General features: G+C 47.9%; 1 protein-coding gene across 1 annotated transcript in view; it reads left to right on the forward strand.

Annotated features, from left to right (window-relative positions):
- XKR6 (XK related 6) overlaps nucleotides 1–20,522 on the forward strand; it is a 125,642-nt gene that overhangs the window by 96,052 nt on the left and 9,068 nt on the right. The window contains exon 2 of the mRNA XM_032185497.1: nucleotides 8,146–8,342. Coding sequence (XP_032041388.1) covers nucleotides 8,146–8,342 — 197 coding nt within the window. The remainder of the gene's footprint in view (nucleotides 1–8,145; nucleotides 8,343–20,522) is intronic.

The following is a 20,522-nucleotide window of genomic DNA, read 5'->3' on the forward strand; positions in this document are numbered from 1 at the left end:
TGATTTCATTGCCTCTTTCCAACTATTGCATGGAATCGACTCTTTTCAAGAGGGGGTTGATTTGTAGGCTTTCTTTAAGTAGGGAAAATGATCTTGGGAGGAAAATCATTTCTGCAACGATTGCGGTTAAATACTGGAAGGGGTTGCCCAGAGAGGCCCTGGAGTGGCCATCCCTGGAGATTTGCAACTCTCAGCTGCACAAAGCCGTGACCAACCTCCTCTAACTTTGGAGTTATCCCTACTTCGAGGGGAGGTTGGTCCAGAGACGTCTGGAGCTCCCTTCCAACGTAAATTACTCTGTCACGCTATGACAGCATCCTCCCCGGTGTAAGTTTTGTAAAATAGATCATTTGCATCTCTCATGGCTGGTGTATAGTAAAGCCATCTGTGTTTTAAAACAGCTCTGGGCTAGCTCAAAATACAGACTGATTACAGTTTCTCTCACACGGCAGAAGACTGGCACTACCGTTCTTTCACTTAGATATTGTGGTTGCGAATAGTTCCACAAAATGACCTTCTAATATAAATGGGCATTCAAACATCATCCCCTCTCGTGCATGTGTTTTAAGAGTAGGGTTATGAATCACCTGAAGGCAAGTATTTTCTCTGAAGTGGTGGTTATCCCCTCCATGGACTAGGGAGTTTCAGAAAGTTTGATTTGACTTGACCCTTTGGCTTTAAAGGAAACAGATCTTGGCTAACACTGTTGAGAATCTGACTCAGAGAGAAGTTTTCAAGCTGGGAACGAGATATAATAAGCCAACAGAAATGTCTGGGTTCTAGAAAATGCTAGAAAATGGGTTGAGGCAGGCCTTGGCTCAGTTTAACTCAAAAAAATGTTAATACAGGCCAAGATACCAAATTTTCTTGCCTTGTTGATGGAATAGTGTGGTGTAATCTGGTTGGGAGTGACTTCTGAGCCCGCTCCTGGCTCACAGCAATATTGTGATGGGTTGAAAGGTGAACAAAGTCCAATGTTGGAGTTCCAGGTTCAGTGCCAAGATAATGATAAACTTTATGTCCAAGGAAAGACACTGTCCTCCAATACCTGCTGGTCTACAGAACTCATAAATGGTGTCATGTCCCACGCTGAAGTGCTTTAAGTATCCCTGAGGCTTAGAACAAGCTTGTTTTGTGTTTAGCAACATTCTCCCCAAATAAGGCAGGCAGGGAATGGAGATTATTAATTGCTTAATAGGTGCGGATAGAAGCGATTATCTAAATAAAGGGTAGTTGCACAGTGAAACGTGTTTACCAGGCAGAAGAGGGCAGAAATTGCAAGGCAGAAGGACTGAAATACTTGAGGAACACACTTCTTGCTGCATTTTATTCCTTCTGAGGTATAAACAACATCAAGAAATGTCAACAGAGGCAAGACTTCAGAAAGCTCTGAAAATCAGGGCCCTGATGAAGGCCTCCAAATTCCTGAGAGTTAGTCGTGTGTAGTTGGGATGGCCTGCAAGGAAGATTTGAAGTCTCCTTCCTTGCTTATGAGATGGCAAGTGGTATTTCCCAATTTAGCAATGGTCCCAAGCCTGGTCCCTAATCCTTCGGGGATTAGCCCAAGGCCAGGAACCGTTCCCCAAGGTGGTTTGGATGCAGCCCCCTTGTTCTGGGGGAGTTTGGTGCCGTGGAAGCAGCCAGATGAAGCCATGGTGTGTCGGCACCTGGATGGGGTCCGCACTTACCACTTTGATACTCGAACTAGGAACAATAATTATCCATCTGTGAATCCTTATTGCTAGCTTGCAACAATATAACAAAGAAAAAAAAATCGCTAACAAATGTTGATATTGAGCACGTTAATTGTGGTGGTAACTGAAAGTTTGATTTTGATTTTTTTTAATAGACAGCATTTTACTTTCATGCTCCCCTGTCGCTTGAGCGCTGCGTCTTATATTCCTTTTATATCCGTTAGAATGAAAATAATTCATTAAAATTAAAAAAGCGGGCCAAAGCCTCAGCTGGTGTAAATTGCCAGAGCCCTATGGATGCCAGCTCGCTCCAGCTGAGATCTGGCCTTACATAACCTCGTTTTAAGGGTATGTTCAGCCAGCCTCCACTTCAAGCCTTCCAGCCGAGCAGTTACACATGTCCTCGTTTCCTCCCTTCCAAGGAGTGGGCTTTTAATCTGCAAACACCCTCTGGTGCATGAGGATAATGGCCCCTTGCAAGAGCTAGCAGGAGTGCCTGCGGAGGAGGTGGAAGGAGGGGGAGCCACCAGCTGAATAACTCGACCCATCCCGCCCCTCTTCTCCCAGGGGTGAGCACCAGGGAGAAGGCTGGTGTTGCGAGATGGTGAGGGAGATGTTGGCCACCCACGCAATGTGCATTGCTACTGCAACACCTAGGACATTGCCATGAGCCTGTAGTGCCCTGGGAGAGGAGAGTTGGCTAGAGAGAAATGAGAAAAACCCACTAAGCCAACAGGGCATGCATTTAAGTTGCTGCAAGAGTAAGTTGCAACCTACTTAGCAGAGTTATTTTTTTTCTTTTCTTAGCAGTCCTTTTCTGACCTCTAGGTGAGAAGTCCTCTAATGTCTATGACCCTCTTATGGTGCTGAAAAATGACCCCTGAGATCAGAAATGCTCTCTCATTTTTAAGCCAGACTTAACTTCTCTGAAAGCAGGAGTAGGTTTGGTTGTGTTTGGTCGAGAAGATGTTCCTAAAATGAAGTTGTTGCAAGTGGTCTGAGTAGCCTCAATCCCATTCCTTTCCATCTTTCCATATACCTGTAGGCAATTTCAAGACCTGGTCCTGGGCACTATAACTTCATCAGGCTGCTAAATTGTAGTATAATTGCTAAGTTGGTCAAGGTGTCCTCGTGCTGTCCCAAATAATCAGAACCTCAGCACGGTACAGGACTGAGCGGGGTCCAGCAATCATACCCAATCCTGAGCCTAAAGGCTGCTACCTGCTTTTTGGGCATGACAGAGCCGATTTCTTTGGTCAGTCTTGGCCAGTTGGCCTCAAGAAAAGTGATGAGACCCACGTCTTTCGTTGACTATTATAGATGAAGGGTGAGGTTCCTGACCTTGGTCAGCTTGTGGTTGTGTGGGAGAGGCCCTCAGGACAGTTATTCCCTCAAAACACAGCCCAGGGTCTTAGAAACGTTCTTCTGCGGCCTTCTTACACACCAGCATCCTCTTCGTTTCAAGCCAGCCTGTTGCCTGAGGCATCCTCCTGCGCTTTCTGCTGGTGGTACTCGGAACCGCCTCTGTACACCGCGCCGTGCCAAGGCACAGACATTATCCTGCAGTAGTCCCTACTGTTTAAGTGTCAACGCAGTCTCTGGCAATTTTGGCAAAGGCCAGCCAGCATGGATGTAGCCACGTGGAATCAAGCGATGCCAGCTGGCCAAGGACAAAGGCTGCTCTTTGGTTTCTTTTTAATGGTACGGACCGAGGCTCTGACTCCATAATCCTGTCTCTGAACATTTCTGCTAAGTGGTCTTTGTCATCCACGTGTAGCATCCCTTTCCATAGGACCGTGGGCGGTTTTAATTTTTATAGCAGGAACCTCTCCTTTTCTCCCCCCTGGTGGCACCCTGGGGTCCTCCCCAAAGATTATTTGACCACATTTCTGGAGCTGATGGCTTTGGCTCCTCGAAAAATGAGTTTTGGCACAGGCACAGCGGTGACTTTGCCCCGCACGGTTTGTGTGCTGCTGCAGCACACATAGTAAATAAGCGTGAGGGTAATTATACCAACAGGAATGCTGGGAACCCTGCCAGAATGAAGGGGACAGCCAACCCTTTGTGCATTTAAAGGAAAAAATCCCAATCTCTCCCCCCCCCCCAGCCCCAAATTAGTTCTATCTCTTGAAGCCACGATGGGACTTAGAACTAAAAATACACGAGTACACACAAATACACACACTCGTATACAAAAATAGCCAGCATTCAAAAAACAATAAAGAGCCCAAAGTTAGGCTTCTGTATCCAAAATTAAGCTCTTAAATAAATAAATTAGCCTGATTTTCAAAAGCACGGAGCAGTGAATGGCTTTCACTGACATAAGAGGAAGCATCGTGTTGCTAAAGATTGAAGATCAGGCCTGAATATGGATTTGAAAGTCTAATTATAGAAGCCTGTTTGCTACTGGCTTGACCGAGAACAACAAATTTCAGGTGAAATGACATTGATCTCTTTTTTCTCAGAGTTTGTCTGCACTTAACCAGTATTAATAAAAGTAGGAAAAAAGCCCTCAAACAAATAAATAAAATACCACAAAGAAGAAAGAGATATAATGCAATAAAACTGCTTACACCAGTGCTGTGCATACGTGTTTGTAAAGAGGACTGAGCATTGGCAATGTTAAAGCTGGCTGAAATTGTATATTGATTAATTAGTTATGCATTAGGTATTGAAAGCTTACCAGGTAGAAACACTGCCATTCCCAGCTGCTGTAGGATTTTCTTGGCTGAAAACTCCCCAGCTGACTGATATCAAGGAGGAGTGGGTCTTTACTCCCTCCCTTCCTCTCTTGGTCAGATTTGGGGCTGAAGGATGCTAAAGAGAGATCAGTGTATTTCTGCATGGACCAAAGACTATGTTGTATGTCATCTCCTGGTGGTGAGATGGGGCTTGCCAGCATAGGCCGCGTGGAAGAAGTGGCTGTGGTCCTGGCCTGATGTGGCTGATGAGCAGAGCCCATATACACCTCATATACACCTCCTGGTGACAGCAGAGCCATCCTGGCAGGCTCAAAAGTCCAAGCCTTCCCTCCTTTCTGGAGGTAAAATTCAAGAGGTGTTAGATGAGGGGTGTGGGTTAAGGCTGGAAGGTGGTGAGGACCAAAGGGAAGTTCATCTCCCTTCTGCTGCAAAGGGTCCTTGGGGCTGTTTTGTTCATGTGCTGTGAGGGGCCTGGAGAACAAGTCCTATGAGGAGCGGCTGAGGGAGCTGGGCTTGTTCAGCCTGGAGAAGAGGAGGCTCAGGGGCGACCTTATCGCTCTTTATAGGTACCTCAAGGGAGGCTGTAGCGAGGTGGGGGTTGGCCTGTTCTCCCACGTGCCTGGTGACAGGACGAGGGGGAATGGGTTTAAGTTGAGCCAGGGGAGTTTTAGGCTAGATGTCAGGAAGAACTTCTTTACTGAAAGGGTTGTGAGGCACTGGAACAGGCTGCCCAGGGAAGTGGTGGAGTCACCATCCCTGGAAGTCTTCAAAAGACGTTTAGATGTAGAGCTTAGGGATATGGTTTAGTGGAGGGCTGTTAGCGTTAGGTTGGAGGTTGGACTTGATGACCTTGAGGTCTCTTCCAACCTAGAAATTCTGTGATTCTGTTCGGGACATGGTGATGTCTTGCTGGCCAAAATTATGCCAAGGGATTCCTTTAAGTCGTAGTCCTAGTAGAAGTTTGTCCTGATGGTCTTCCAGCACGGAGCAGATTGGGCAGGGCTGGGCATCAAGGAAACATCTGCCCTGTGTGGAGGACATTGAGGAGGCCGAGTGCTGCTTCACTCCTGGGTTTGTGCTGTGGTGGTCAGAGGCCTGAGTGGTCACTGAGACATCTTGGATATCCTCTCCACCTGATCAGAGGATTGTAGGAAAGCCCTTTTGGTGATCCGTGACTCTGTTTCCCCAACTATCATCCAGAGGGACCTGCACAGGCCTGAGAGGTGGGCCCCATGAGGTTCTTGTAGAACCCCATGAGGTTCTACAAGGCCAAGGGCAAGGTCCTGAGTCAGGGCTGGGGTGATCACCCCAGCACAAACACAGGCTGAGTGGAGAATGGATTGAGAGTAGCCCTGAGGAGAAGGACCTGGGGGTGGTAGTTGTCAAGAAGATCGACACAAGCCAGAAGGGACCTCTGGAGGTCCTCAAGCAGGGCCACCACCATTTTTACATCCTTTTCTGTGTGTTACCTCCATGAACAGGTGGCATCTCCTCCCACTGTGGCCAGCCAGAAACATTCATGATTGAGCTGTGGGATGGTGGTGAATCCCTAGAGCTCAAAGAGAAATCGTTGTAGGACACGGTGCCCCTTCTGTTTGCTTCTTCTTGGTCAGTTTGAGTGACTCAGTGTTGTCGTGATAGTTTGCTTCTGCCATCCTGTAGTCCTCAAAGAAGCAAACATGGCCTTAAAAACCATCAACAGCTGGGGACAGCAATGTGGAAGCGCAGGGGTCAAGAAAAAGTGAGCTGTGAGAAGGGACTGAGAGAAAAATACCTTTTTTTAAATTTATTATTTTTTTTATTGAGTCAGAAGAAAGAAGACTGGGGGTTTACATGGTAACCATGTACAAATGGGTATAAGACTGCTGCAGGGTGAAAGGGAACAAATTCTCCTTGCCTGGGGCTGAGATGATGAGAAATTAGTGCCTTAACCATCAGCTTTAGGCTTCACGTCATAGCAAGAATGGGAGCTCCTGGAGAGCGGATATCCACACAGGGTGACAGGATGGGTTGGGTGAATGTATCCCTGGAGAAAGCTGGGCAGAGACGATGCTGTCTTTGCCCAAATGCCTGTGGGCAGCACCTTCTGGACACTACCACCTTTGTTTTTGGCAGTCCCGTGTCACTGACATTATGAAAACGAGCTGCATGCTCCTTTCCTCTGCTTTCTCCTTGAGCAACAAGGGCAGCAGCTCACTCTCCCCAGCGCTGCCTTTCCAGCTAAACAACATTTATTTAATTTCTTGCGCATACGAAGGGAAGGCAGGATTCCTGTGTCATCCTGCAGCTTTTGGGGCTGGGGATTTTCGGGGAAATGCTGGCGATGAGCGGGGACACCGGGCGTGCAGGGGGAGAGCTGGTGTCAGGGGGAGAGCAGCTGGTTCCACGGGCACTTCCACCCCACTCGGGCTCTGCTGGGGCTGTCCCACCGCTGTCACCAGTGTCCTGGGCGATTGGTGTAGCAGTTTCTCGAGTGTCGAGCCCCATCTGGTGGTTTTCCTGCGGCATTTTTTGCGTCCTCTGTGTCTTTCGTGTTTTTTTTTTTTTTTTCTTTTTTCATTTTTTTTTAATTTTCTGTGGTTGTGAGCAGCGAACAGGAGGAAGGACGAGGCGCTTGAGGAAGGGCAGGGCTTGCAGAGCTGCTGCTTCTCTCCCAGCTCCCTGTGCCGTGCTGCAACTCGGGGACATGGGGGCTCTCAGCTCCTGCATCCTTTCCTCCCTCTCCTCCCTGCTGTGCAATCTCGCCCCGATGATCTCATCGGTTTGGCCAAACCCTTCCCAGTGTCTCCAGAAGGCACTTCAGCCCACCCTCATGCTGGCTTCTGAGATGGGACAGGTGAATGGTGCCGGGAGGGGATGTTCCTCTCCGTTGACTAGCTTACATGGCCAGTTTTAGGGTCAGCATTAGGTGAAATGATTGCCATACCAAATTTCAGAGCACAAGCTTAGTGAGGAAGAAAAGAGGGATGATATTAAATCATTAATATCAACAAAAATTAGCAAGGAACCTGCTAGGACACTTACTTTCTTAAAACACTGTGAGTCTCGTGACATCTGGGCAGCTCGTGCTGCCCTGACTTGATCATTTCTGTTTAGAGGTTGGCCAGAGGTTCTCTCGAGGGAGGCTGTGCTCCCGGGGTGAGGTTTTTAGGTCTCTTGCACATCTGATAGCAAACAGGGCCAACAGAGCAGCATCTGTCCATACACATCACCTCCTTCTAGTCCATCGTTGCCCAAAACCTCTCAGTAGCTGATGAGTGGCAAGCTGTGGCCTTGTGGTCACACACATGCTGAAGGTGACGGTGCTGTCCTGTTGCTCCACTTGTGATAAAATGGGGTCAGGTCTCTGGGGTCCGTGAGGGAAGGTCCTTGGTAGAGTGCTGAAGGGGTTTAGACAATCTGTCAAGCCACCAGCAAGTGTCACAGTGAGCATTTGTCAAGTAGCTTCCCCTCTTGTCAAGAGAACAATGCAGAGGGGTTGTTGTCTCATGCAAGTGTTTCATGAGCATTTCTTACCCTCGTGCTTCACATTTGGGTGGTGCAAGTCGAAGATTTTGTGCATTGTAAGAGCTGTCCTCGGATCCTGCAGGAGATGCTGTTAGAGCTGTGGAGAAACCTGTGACCCCCCCAGACAACCTTTCCCCCAGACATCCTCCCTCTCCCCATAGCCCTGACCCACAGCCCCACTCCCCTTGGATTTTATTGCCTGCTGAAGTCTCACGCTCAGCTTTTCCTCCTGTTTCCTGCAGGTATATCCGAACTATGTACCTGGGGATCCAGAGCCAGAGGCGGAAGGAACACCAGCGGCGTTTCTACTGGGCTATGATGTACGAATATGCAGACGTAAATATGTTGCGCCTCCTGGAAACGTTCCTCGAGAGCGCCCCTCAACTGGTGCTACAGCTCTGCATAATGATCCAAAAGAACCGTGCAGAAACATTACCATGTAAGTGGCCCCCCTCGTCCTTCCCTCCCCATCCTCCCGGCCTCCCCCCGTGCCCCCGCGCTCAGCTGCCGATGGATGTTGTGCTACACAACCCGTGGCGTAAGGTGCTGCCACTTTGGACAAATCTCCTTCCAGCTCCGTGCTGCGTTTGCTGGGTAACATTTCTGCTCGTTCTGCTGAGGAAAAAAACAAACAAACACACAGCATCAGTCAAAAGATGAGGTTCAGCTCTTACAAACCCAGTCCAGTCTAGAGGAATTATGACATTATCAGGAGGAGGCAGGCTGTCTCTGCTGAGGTTGGAAGTGCCAGCATTCGTATGGTGCCTGGCGCTGGGTGAACACAATCCTCCCCTGCCTCAGTTTCCCTCCTAACGTATGTGGGCTGATAAAACTGGCCAGGTTTGGATTTGTGTTGGGAGGACAAACGGTTCAATGCCTGTGCAATGCTCTGATGGTGTTAAGTTTAGTATAAGGAGCTTGGTTTTATAGGTAAAGGCTGTAGGACCTTGACTGAAAAGTACTCAGGAAAGAAAGCTTGGTCATTGGTACCATAGTTTTCAGCAAGTCCAAAAAAAAATAGATGGGTGGAGAGAGTGGAAGGGATTATGTAGAGACAAAGCTGTTGTAGAGCAGGTATCACTGCACGGGGAGATGTATAGATAGACGAGCAGGATTGTGGAAGCACCCACAGGGAGTTGGCCAATTCTGATGTCCTTGTGATATGCTGGAGCATGGGGCATTTGTCCCAGCCAAGAGGCATAAACCGCTGCCTCATTTGTGGGGTGAGCAGCTCTACCAGCCCATGGGAAAGCTGGCTGCCGACAAGTCCCCAGGTTGAGGGAGAATTGTCCCCTCTGAGGATCAGTGGTGGTATCAGCTGATGCACTGCTGAGATATTCGGGCCCTGGGCAATTCACACACATGGGGTGACACTTGGACAGTGTTTCCCCAAAAAAGCCTGTCTGTGGCATGCTACTTCTGGGATATCTGAGGAGTTCCTTGGTGCTGGGATTGGAAGTGGGCAGTTCTGCAGGGTTGAGTTTTGCTGGTTGGACCAAGGTCACCACTACCCAGGGCAGGACTCCTGAGGACTTGTACTTCTCTCCCCTTCCTCCATACGTTAGGCACATCCATCACTGTGGTTTCCAGAGGTCTCTCTTCTCCTATTTAAGCAGTCTTTTTTTCTGAAACCTCTCATCACGAGCTCTCCAGGCCTCCAAACTGCTGCCACAATGAACACGAATTTCTGCAACTCCTGCTAGAGCTGCTCACATTCGCCGGCGCCCTTTTCCTGCTGTTTCCAACAGCTGCTATTAACCCTCTTCAAAATGTACAAATCATAACTTAGGAGGCTTGCCCACGCCTTATGCAGATTGCTGGGCTTGCTGCAGAAGGCGCTGGGTGAAGTTTGCTGGCCTCTCTGCTGTGCGGGCAGTCAGGCGACAGGACCAAATAACCCCTCTCGGCTTTCAGAGCTGTGGCTCTTTCAGTTCTCCACTTGCAGGCATGGCTGCCTAATCCACTGAACAAGCTGCATCATTTTCTTCCCCCCTCCCTTCCTCCAGCCATGCAGTTCCTCCGTTCCTCCACCAAACCGAGCAGCCTGCTCTCTCTTCCGAGGCAGCACACGTCCTCTCGCCGAGCCCTGGAGGGCTCTTTCCCTGCCACGCTCCAGCACGCCGAGCCCTCCTGGTCCCCAAAGCACATTTCCTGCACCCTGCACGTCCCAGGGATGCTGCCTGCTGCACAGCACAAGGGATGCAAGCAGCAGAGCTTGCTTGGCACTCCCGACTCAGATGCAAGGTTTCCTAGAGCTCCTCCATGCTCATTTGTGCTCCTGTCTTACCCCCCCCCCCTCCTCCCGGCCACGTAATTACGCAAAGGGAAATTAATTGCTGAGATAAACCATTATGAAGGGGAGCATCAGAGATTTCCCTTAAGGCAGGCAGAAAGCAAAGGAGATGGAGATAGATATTGTTAGGATGTCGATGTGTTTGCAAATCAAGTTTCTTCTGGCTCGGGGTGTCTAGGTGAGCGTGGCTTGTCGGAGAGGACAGGGAAGGCCAGTTCTGCCTCGACACAGGACCAGCATCAGCCTCACCACTGCGGGGTGCACACTGGCAAAAAGACCCACAGCAGGGCTCATAAATCCTGGTACAGCCCATGATAATATGTCCAGACTCCAGCCTTTTCCATATAATTCACCCACTCTCCTATGGATTCAGGCAGTGCCAGAGTAAGGTCCGCTTCCCATTTTCCATGTCCTACACCCCACCTCCAAGCCCCAGTCCTTCCTCATCTTAAAACTGCCATGCCAAGCCTGCTGCAAGCCAAACCAAGCTCCAGTGTTCTCCGCTGGTCAGCTGATGTCTCCATCTCCTATTTAAGGAGCTGTAGGTTGGTGTTACTGGAATGGCCAGCAGGAAGTTTTGCTTTTTTCTCCTGGTTCCCGTGTTAAGATAGCTGTTGAGGTGAGAAGAGTGGATCCACTGGAATTCCTTACTCAGACCCAGAGCATCTCCTCCAGAGAGGTTTAGGAGCACGGTGACAGAAAGGGCTGATCTTGCCCTGTCTGGGCAAGTGGTCAGCAGGGAGCACTGTGAGGACTAGCAGAGAGGCATGAGAGCAGGCTAACACTTAATTTCATGATTTACGTGTGTATTGGGCAGAGGGGAGAGAGAGAAAAAAGCCTCACCATGCTTGGCAAGAATAATTTTAGTCTGACAGGCACCTTTTGAAAGGGCTGGGGGGAATCTATGCTTATTGCTCCTTCAGAGCTCAAAAAATGGATATGTTTCACTAATGGGCCCCTGCTCACCCAATAATTAGGTTCTGCATGGTCTGACACCACCAGCAACAGAAGTGCTGGAGTTGGAATTGGAGGTAAAGTCCCAGTCTCTGTAAATCTTGGGACAACAGCTCCTGAGATTTCCTGAAGGTCAGGATTCGTTCCTTCATCATATCCTTGGCACAAGGCAGACCAGATCTCAGCGTAGCTGCCGTTGCCTGATGACTTGAGAAGAGCAGAAAATAGCACAGAGAGAAAAGAAATAAGAACGCAATGTACTCCCATCGGGTGAGCAGATCTGACCTGGAAGATGCACGCTGAGATCCTGAGCTGAAGTACCTCGTGCTGTGGTTGCTGGGATAACCGGGTCTCCATCGGTTCCTGAATATGTATGGGGAAGGAGCTGGTGTTGGTATGCAGGCCCTTTGTGAGAAATTCATCTGCTACAACCTCAGCTGTCAGGGAAACTGGCAAGGAGACCAAAACAGCCCTAAAATCATAGGATCATCTAGGTTGGAGAAGACCTTCAGGATCATCAAGTCCCACCATCAACCTGACCTGCTGAGTCCCATCACTAAACCATGTTCTGGTGTCAACGGAGGGTGAAGGAGGAAGGATATCTCCAAAATAAGGGTCAGCCTGTGTCCAAAGGGGACAAAGGAGGTGAGATGAGATGTATCTCCAGGGAACCTAGAGGGAACCTAGGTGGTTCATTTACACCAACCACTTATCACTAGGCAAAAGGAAGTGATAGGGCTCAGAAGAAGATGCAGCCTTGTCCCTCACTCACTGTAATTGTCCCTGAGATTTTGGAGAGGACAGGTGAAAGCATGGCCATCCCTCTCATATTTCTGAACAGCACTGGACAGAGGAGTTCCCTGATTTACCTTGGTTATAAATTACATGGTGTATTTAGGGAAGGAAACATAATATTAACACACACACACAAAAGCCCACAAACCCAGACCTTTACTTCATATTTGATAATTGCTCCTTGGGGATAATCCACCTCACTTCTTGCAGAATAAACCACCCTTAGTCCGCTTCACCCTTCAGAGGTGCCTGCTCTCCTGCACTGAATGGCAAGGAGCACACACAACCAGCTTAAAGGAGACACCCAAATTCTAGGCAGTTAGTAAGAGGGATTCCACTTTTTCAGCATAAATCTCCTCTTAAGGAGGTTTCCTTTCACTTATTTTTTTTTTTTTTCTTCATGTGGCTACTTAAAGACTTAATGAGATTTAGCAGAACCTCTAATGTCCTTCCACTCATGTCGTGAATGCTTTATGCAACGCTTTTTTGGGAATTTGCCTGCGTGAGGCTGCAGTATTCAGTGCTGGGCTTCTCCCCGAAAAAGGGCTGTCGATCCACCAGTGCTGTGCTGTCTCCTCCACCGCCCTGCTGTTGATCTGAGTCAGATTTTCAACGTAAGCCTTCATTATGCAAAGTCCTGTTGAAGTCTCTGGGGTTTTGTGAGGTGTCTGCACTCTCTGCAGTCTGCGATAAATAGTCTGAAGCCGCTCGTATGTTTAAGAAAAAGCAACATTTAGCTTCAGCCTGTCTGAGAGGTTGCTCGTTTAAGAGAAGTAATAAAAGTCAGGCACTGAGAGGGATTTTGGACATCTCTGCTACAGATGAGTGTTGGCTGCAGACTTATCACGGTGGAGTTTGCAAAAGACATAGCCAAGTCTTGTTGCTCCTCCCAAAGCAAAGCCCTATATCTGTTTTATCATCTCCTCACTCTTCCTCTACCATGTCCAGAGGTCATTAATGATCAGAGCTCGTCCCTTTTTTTACAGGAGCATTCCAAGATGCTTTTCCCTGTAACTCAGTTCAGAAAGTTGACTGCTTTTGCAGGGAATTGGAGGGAAGGGCATTGGAGGACAAGTGGTCAGCAGTTGTTCCCACTGCCCAGAGAAGGCATTCGTAGCTGAGCTGAGTGGGTTTGGGATGAATCAACCCCAAGTTAAACACCCCTGCACCTAAGTGAGAGGCTTCCTGTGTGGGTGATAATGAGTTAAGTCTAACGTGGGGATAAATTTCTCAATTAATTTCCCCCTGATGACAGGCTGATAGTTAACCAATAATAAGCTGTGAATAATAGATACGCTGTGAACTACATACAGTCAGAAATGTCCTGTTAGATCTATTTGCAGGATAGGAAATACATCCCAAGGCACCAGGATTTGTTGAGGAATGGTTTGAGATCTAAAAACAAGGCAATGTCTCAAAGACAACAAATGAATGGATTACTTCTTAGTCCTGTTCCCACTCAGGCCCCAAAAAACAAAGTAACCTTCTTAGCTGGGGAAAGTGGAAAGGGAGTCTTCGACCTTTAGCTTTGTGATTTTCAGATGTGATCAACGCTGACCTGAACTTAACAGAAGAAGCTAAAACTACCAAATCTCCACTGAGCCTCACTCGATTTGAAAGTCCAGCCTGTGGGTAGCACTGCTAGCCCTGAAGGAGCACTGGAAGTTAGTGGGCCAAGTGGGTATGTCCATTGCACAGCATGGCCCTGCCATGGTTTGGGCTTGGACCATCCAACTCTGAGCTTGATAATCCCCAAAAACTGCTTGGGGGTGAGCACAGGACTGGGACCATTCCTGGCAGACGGGTTTGTGGACACCTTTGGATGGAGACATGGGGAACCATTTGGTTCTTGGTAGAGATGCAGCCACAGAGGGCTATGGGTGGGAGATGCCATGCAGAATGGAAAAGGATGTGTAGGAGAAGTGTGTGTGGGGTGCCACAGCCTGGTTTCCACAGGTGTTTTTCAATTTGGTGTGACTAAATATATGCATCCCAACAAAGCTTAAAATGTGAATCCAAACCCCCAAGTTCAAATCTCTGCGACCTCACTCTGCAAAATGGTCTCCATTTCTGCAGCCCCATAACCAAACTTACTCATTATAAATAAGCCATGGTTCACTCTTTCTACACGGGCATTGGATTCCAGAGGACTGAGTACCCAAAGACCAAAGTGTCATGTACACCTTCTGTTTGAGATGGATATTAGTGCAGGCCTGATTAAAGTCCTTTTCCTCCACAAGCAGAAATCCTCATCCCTTTTCTTGCTGATCTCTTTTTCCTGAGATCCAGCAATAAAAACGTATGCCTAAAAAAACGCTTTGCCTCATAGAATTCTAGGTAACAGGAGATGGAGTGGAGGGAAGGTCTACCAGGATCGGATCTTGGGCTTTGGCTTGGTCTGTGTGACAGCTCACAGGGAAAAAAAAGCACTAAAACTTTTGGCTGTGGAGTTGGAGATGTATCCTCCTCCTCTTGTCATTCCTTAGGGACTAAAAGAAATGGGAGACATCCATCATGCATCCCTAATTCCTTGTGACAGAAGAGGGGTGACCAGAAAAGCAGTTGCTCGTTGCCACATGGGCAAGGGAAAAGGACTTCAGCTTGCTGAAGGAGCTTGGCAGAGAGGAAACAGAGCAATCTTCACTGACGCTTGCCCTGAATCAACCACAATTTCCCCTTAAAAGTTTGTCAGCAAACCGAGGAGACACCCGGATAGCTCCAAACACATCAGCAGCTTGCTCAGGAGGCCGCTCATATGACTCAGGTGCTTTGCCAGACTGGGGCATATGGCTCTGTTCCTGCCTTCCCCTCCTTCTCACCAAAGCCGGATGACAGATAGCAATTTGGTGCCCTGCTTGAAACGCGTCGCTGGGGCCGGGCCAGTTCCCAGCAGCATCAAAAAGCCATCGCCAGAGTTGGCAACGGGCACGGAGGATGTCTTGCTGAGAGCAGGCCAAGCCCAAGGCGCACTGGCAGTGAGCGGCGTGGGGGAAGCTTGCCCTACCATCAGCCGTATTGTCCCAGTGTGGTGGGGAAGGACTGGGTCCAAGAGCCCCTGAAGCCAACAACAGCTTTTTTTGCTTTGTTTTGTTTTGTTTTGTTTTGTTTCGTTTTGTTTTCCAATGGGCTTTGGAGCGAGCCCAACGAGAGACGTCATCCTTCTCCCTTCTCCCATCCCCACCTGCAGCTTCTCCGTCCACCACCTTGCCATAGCTCTTGCTCTGTTATTTTGGAGCACTATTAATAATAAAAAAAAAACATCCTTCTGTTCCCCATCACGTGCCACCGTCAAGCGTATGACATGCCACGGCCGGTGGAGATGAGTCACCATTCACGGGACAGCACTGGCAGGCATCCAGTGCTGCCAATTTTAGGCTTTGTAGACTGTGGTAATCACCAGGGGGGTATTACATCCTCAGAGCACTACACGAGCATTAGGACATGCTGTTCCTGGGGCCGCAGGCCAGCTGGGAAACTGAGGCATGGAGAGAGAGGTTTGATTAGCTTAAGGTCCCGTGGGGGGGATCTCTACACTCCTAGGGAGCAAATTCATGCCAAACAGATTCCAGGCAGGAAATTAAGTCCCTTTCAGGTCATTTTATGCTGCAGACTTTCTTGGAGATATATCCGTTGTAACAGATTCATGATTAGAACATAGGAGGAGGTGGCTGCGTACTCCTGTGCAATTCGCTAGTAAGTTACATGGAAATTCAACTCTTTTTATCTTCAGGTTGTTCTAGTGTACAACTCTGGGGTTCACCTCAGGCATCCATGAAACCATGCTAAGTCTGGTTGAACAGAGAGCAGCAACTGTCCATTGAGATGTGCAAAAAAACCCTAGGAAGATGCAAGGCAAGCACTAGGCAGAGACTTCTTGTTTCTACTGCTGAGATAAATGGGGTAGCTCAGGTTGACACAAGTGGCTCAAAACTGCTGAGTGCTGAAGGAAAGAACATCTTTGTTTCAGAAAGGATCAGTTGTTTTATCTGATTAGCTCAGGGTGACAGTCCCGAATCTGGGAGTGCAGCAGATTTACTGAGTCAGTGGAAATCTCCTCCTGGAATGACTTTTGTCCTAAGTGGCATCTGACTGACCTCATACTCTCGGTGCCCTCAGTACGTTCCCATTTTCCACGGAGGCTCATTGACGGAGGAAGTCCACCAGGCACGGCCATTTCCCTGTCACAGAAGCCCCCACCTGAAATACCCAAAGGTGCACTCAGACATTTGCAGTAGGGGGCCAGGTGCATGCTTTGATCTCCACCTGATGTTCATTAACACGTTGAAGAGACAGCCTTGCTCTCCATCCTGTATGAACATGAACTTCTGTGAAGACAAAAAGTCCCAGCAGGGGCAAACCAACCTGAGTACAATTTAACTGTTGGGTGCTGGCCTGTCATTGGTTTCTGGTCTGATATACATTGCCCAGACGTTTTCAGAGTGCACAGAGCATGGGAAAAAAAGGAAGAAACGGGTTTCTGCTGTTATTCTTGGGATTTGGTGTCCCTAGTGCCTGCAGCTACCCCTCTGCGAGACGGCACCAGCTGCACCACATCCGTTTGTGTCACTTTGTCACTCCCCCTCACAGAAATGCTCTGCCAGACTCACTTTCCCGATGCCAGCCCTGTGTGCTCTCTAGACGGGTTGAGCTGCTCCTTCTTTTCAGGAAACCATTCCCCTCACCTGCAGTTACATGGAGATAATCCCACCAGCAGCCCCTACAAAGGTAACAAAGATTTATAAGCCAGAACGTGAGCAAGGTATGCACTGTGTACACGTCTCCTCTCAACACTGCATGAAGACCTCTTACCTTGGCCAGTGAGCATGAACCAAGCTGGATTTCCTTCTTGCCCCCTCCTTGGGTCAAAAGCTATTCATCCCAGGATGGGGATAAAGCTGTTTCTCTAAGGGCCTGCAAACAGTCTGTGTCCAGGCCTAAGCAAAAACCAGAAGAGGTTTTGTAGGATCCACATTTCGTACTGTCTCATATATTTTGAAGCAATGCCTTGACATTGCCTCATCTCCAAGGAACTGGCCATGGGAGCTGCATTTATAGTAGGAAGGAAGCGCCTTTGCTAAGCCCTGGCAGAAGATCTTGCTTCCCTCATCTGGTGATGAGTCTGCTGAGTTTCATCCATGCTAATAACCCGAAACACATCAGAACGTGAGCACAGCCACTAGATCTTGGTCACCCATGTGCTTGGGTTGTAGCCCACAGCAACTTGCACCAACCCAAACAATTCCCTGGCTTGCAGCAGGCATCAGCACAGGCCAAGGACCGTTCCCAACGAGCAGCCTGGATCAGGCCACCCTGTTTTGGAGGCTGAGACAGAATAATAACAGTGAAAAGAATTAGGCTTTGCTCAGTTAATGATCTCCAGGCACAGATTCCCAGGTTCAAAAGCTGCCCCAGATGTGTGCCAGGGAAAAATAGGTTCTTGAAGTTACTTCCAGAAGTGGACAGCAGAACTTCTAGGGCTTTCCTTCGCGGTGCTGGTGTGCTCCCAGGTTTTCAGGGTATTCTAGTCCCACCTGCAAGATTTCAACATCCTTTCAGTTTGTCCTGGGCAGATGTAAATTCTTCTCAGTGGCTGTTGTCCTCATCTGAATGAAGGGAGAATGTCAGGAGAAAGATGATGGTAGTAAATGTCAAATGCACAGTATTGAAATGCAATAATGTGTGTGTTTGTGGTAATAGCTGTGTTGTTTCATGCCAACTATCCCTACTCAGAGCATAGAAAAGGATGGGAAAAGATTTTATTTTAAATCAAACCATGTGTGGTTTTCCTTAGCAAAGTTCTTCCCACTCCAGTTCGTTCCAGTAGCCTTGTAAGGTGTTCTTCTCTTCTAAATATTCCTGTCAGCAGAGTTCAGATATTGTAAGGCCTGAAAAATCTCAGTATAGAAGGCTTGTTCTGACCTCTGCGGAGTGTAAATCAGAATTCTGCTGGATTCTGTGAAGATATTCAAAATACTCAAGAATCTGAGAAAATCTGATTTTTTTCCAGTTAAAACAATCACCCCTAAAAGTTACATTTTCTCCGTACTGTTGTTCTGGGGAAGGTTATTTTAAACATCAGAGGGGAAAAAGATAGATATAAGGCTCTACTCAAGCTACTCTAATTTCTGAGATCAGAAGACATTAAGGGAGAAGCAGAAAGTACAGTAACAAAAAGCAATGGAAGTCTGTACAGAAGACTTTGGCACTTCTTTGCTGGTTGTGCTCCTTTCAGGTTGAACCAGGTTTCTGTGATAGACCCTACTGCCCTATAACGTTGCCTACAAAGAGGCATTTTGATCTGCATGCATAGATTTGGATCCTGTCCTTGCTGGAGGCGTTGCCAGGGCATCCTCATGGAGCATTTCAAGCGAAATCCCTTAAAAAACTTCAAATCTTCTTGTCTGTGGCTGTTCACTTATGGGGATTCAGCTGTTTGTTGGTTTGGGGTGTTGTGGTTGGGGTTTTTAGTTTGTTTGTTTTTTTTTTTTCAGTGTGATTCTAAGCGCTTAACAGAACAGAATTGAATTTGACAGAATTTATCTGAAGTCTTTATAATGACAGCGATAACTGTGTGGAGGGTACCCTGCTCTAAATAGAGTGGCAATTCATACAGCCTTTGACAAAAATAGACATGTATAAGAGTTCTCATGCTCTATTTACAAACAACCTTAACTGTGCCCAGGAAATCCTGGCGGCTGCTCACCCAGCATATTAGCACTGCAGAATCAGCCCAGAAATATTCTTTTCTTGCTGTATGTCTCCCGCTCTCCTGCACTCCAGGATTGCCTCCAGCCTCATTTGGGCTGAAACAAACTCCCCCCAGATTCCTGAGTGGTATTACACTCCTGCTACACATTGGACTCCCTGAAATGTGTGATTTTGCAGTTAATTTCCATTAACTCCACCGTTAGACACTGGTCAGAGACACTGGTGGCTGGATGGAGCTTCAGAAGACAGCTTTCCTCCATGTTTTGCTCATCTAGCTATAGCAAGAGTCATGCTGGCATTTTCTACAGACGTAGCTTTTGAGACCAGATTCCTACCAGAATTAACCTATAGTGCCATATGGGTGGCATAAAACTGTCTACACATCTATATTAGGCCTTACCCAAGCTCTAGCTGCCATATCTGGGCTCTCCAGAGCAGTCTGGAAATGACAGACTCCTGGGGTAATTTACTCAGCCTGGAAAATTTGATAGTATGAGAACCTCTGGCTCCACAAGTTGAACCCTAGGTCTTCCGCATTAATTTTTAAGCGATGAAGAGGATTGTATGACCGTGCATGCCATAGGCAGAGGACTGTGCACAAATTAAAGCTGTACCTGTAATGCAATACTGTACATGATCAAAGACCCTGGTTGACTAAGTGAGGTGAGACTTGCTTGAAAATCTGTGCATATGCAAGGATGGAGATTTCATCTGAGTGCTACCAGAAAAAAATTCAGCTGTGAAATGGGTGTCAGCAGCTTTTTTGCCTACAGAAGTAGGTAAAAACTGAGGTTCCTGTGGTCAGCATCCTAGGAAAGAGGCAATGCATGCCTATCGAGATGAGGTTTCTTCTCGTTGATGTAGAAGTGAGATACTGGCTTTGCTTTTGCTTTTTTTCTTTTGAAGATCTTGATAACTGTGATAGCTGTTCAGGGAAATGCAACTTAAAAATGCCCTCTGTTTGGTTGCAGCACCTGCTCCTCATCAGGAAAGTGTTGGTTTTCCTGCTTGGCCTTCAGTGGTATAAAATAATGTTGCTTCACCTGAATTTCCCCATGTTCTGTTGGGTCTGGCAGCTTCTCCTCTGCAGCAGCCAAGGCCAGCTGTTCTGCCCATCCTGGAGCCAGGAGCAGGTTTCCCCATCCCTCCTTTCTGCTCTCTCTTGATGGAACTCAGGGCTCTCCTCTGAGCACTGGTGGGCATTTGGTAGATGCCAAACCACTGTTATCCAGGATAGTTTTCATCTTGCTCACTTCTACTTACTTTGTCGTTTCGGTTTCATCATCCGCAGTCCAGGTAGAGTCAATGGAAAGACAGAGTGGCTTTTCTAGAGGCAACTCATCCCTTGTCTCAGACAGTTCTCCTAGGGTTGGATAAACCCTGAGGCGTATGATGCAAGGAAGATCTTCATTAAGAGTGTTTTAAAAATGGGAGAAGGCTCGCCAGTCCTTACTGGTAGATGATAGCCAACATTTTCAACAGGAGATTTAACACTTCGCCATGGGTGTTCAAGAATATTCCAAACCAGAGAGCAGATTATCCCATTTCTGCTTGGCCTAGGGTGCTCATGCCTCCTGCAGAAGGATCAGTTGCTGGCCTGAATCCATGAGAAGAAACAAAACTGGACGGCCTCAGGGCCTGAGCCAGTTTGGCAGCTCCTGTATTCACAGAGGAGATGAATAGGAGGAGACATGACAGAGGCAGCCGAGATAACGAGAGCACAGATCAGACAAAGAATGAAGAACGTGGACAATCACCTCTTCTGGCAGTACAGAAAAGGGGCATTCAAGAGAGCTGAAAGGCAGCAGGATGAAAGGGGAAAAAAGCAAGCCCTTTGACACACAACCCACAGTGAACCTGTGGAGCTTG

Source organism: Aythya fuligula, chromosome 3 (genome assembly GCF_009819795.1).
Source record: "Aythya fuligula isolate bAytFul2 chromosome 3, bAytFul2.pri, whole genome shotgun sequence".
Lineage (NCBI taxonomy): Eukaryota > Metazoa > Chordata > Aves > Anseriformes > Anatidae > Aythya > Aythya fuligula.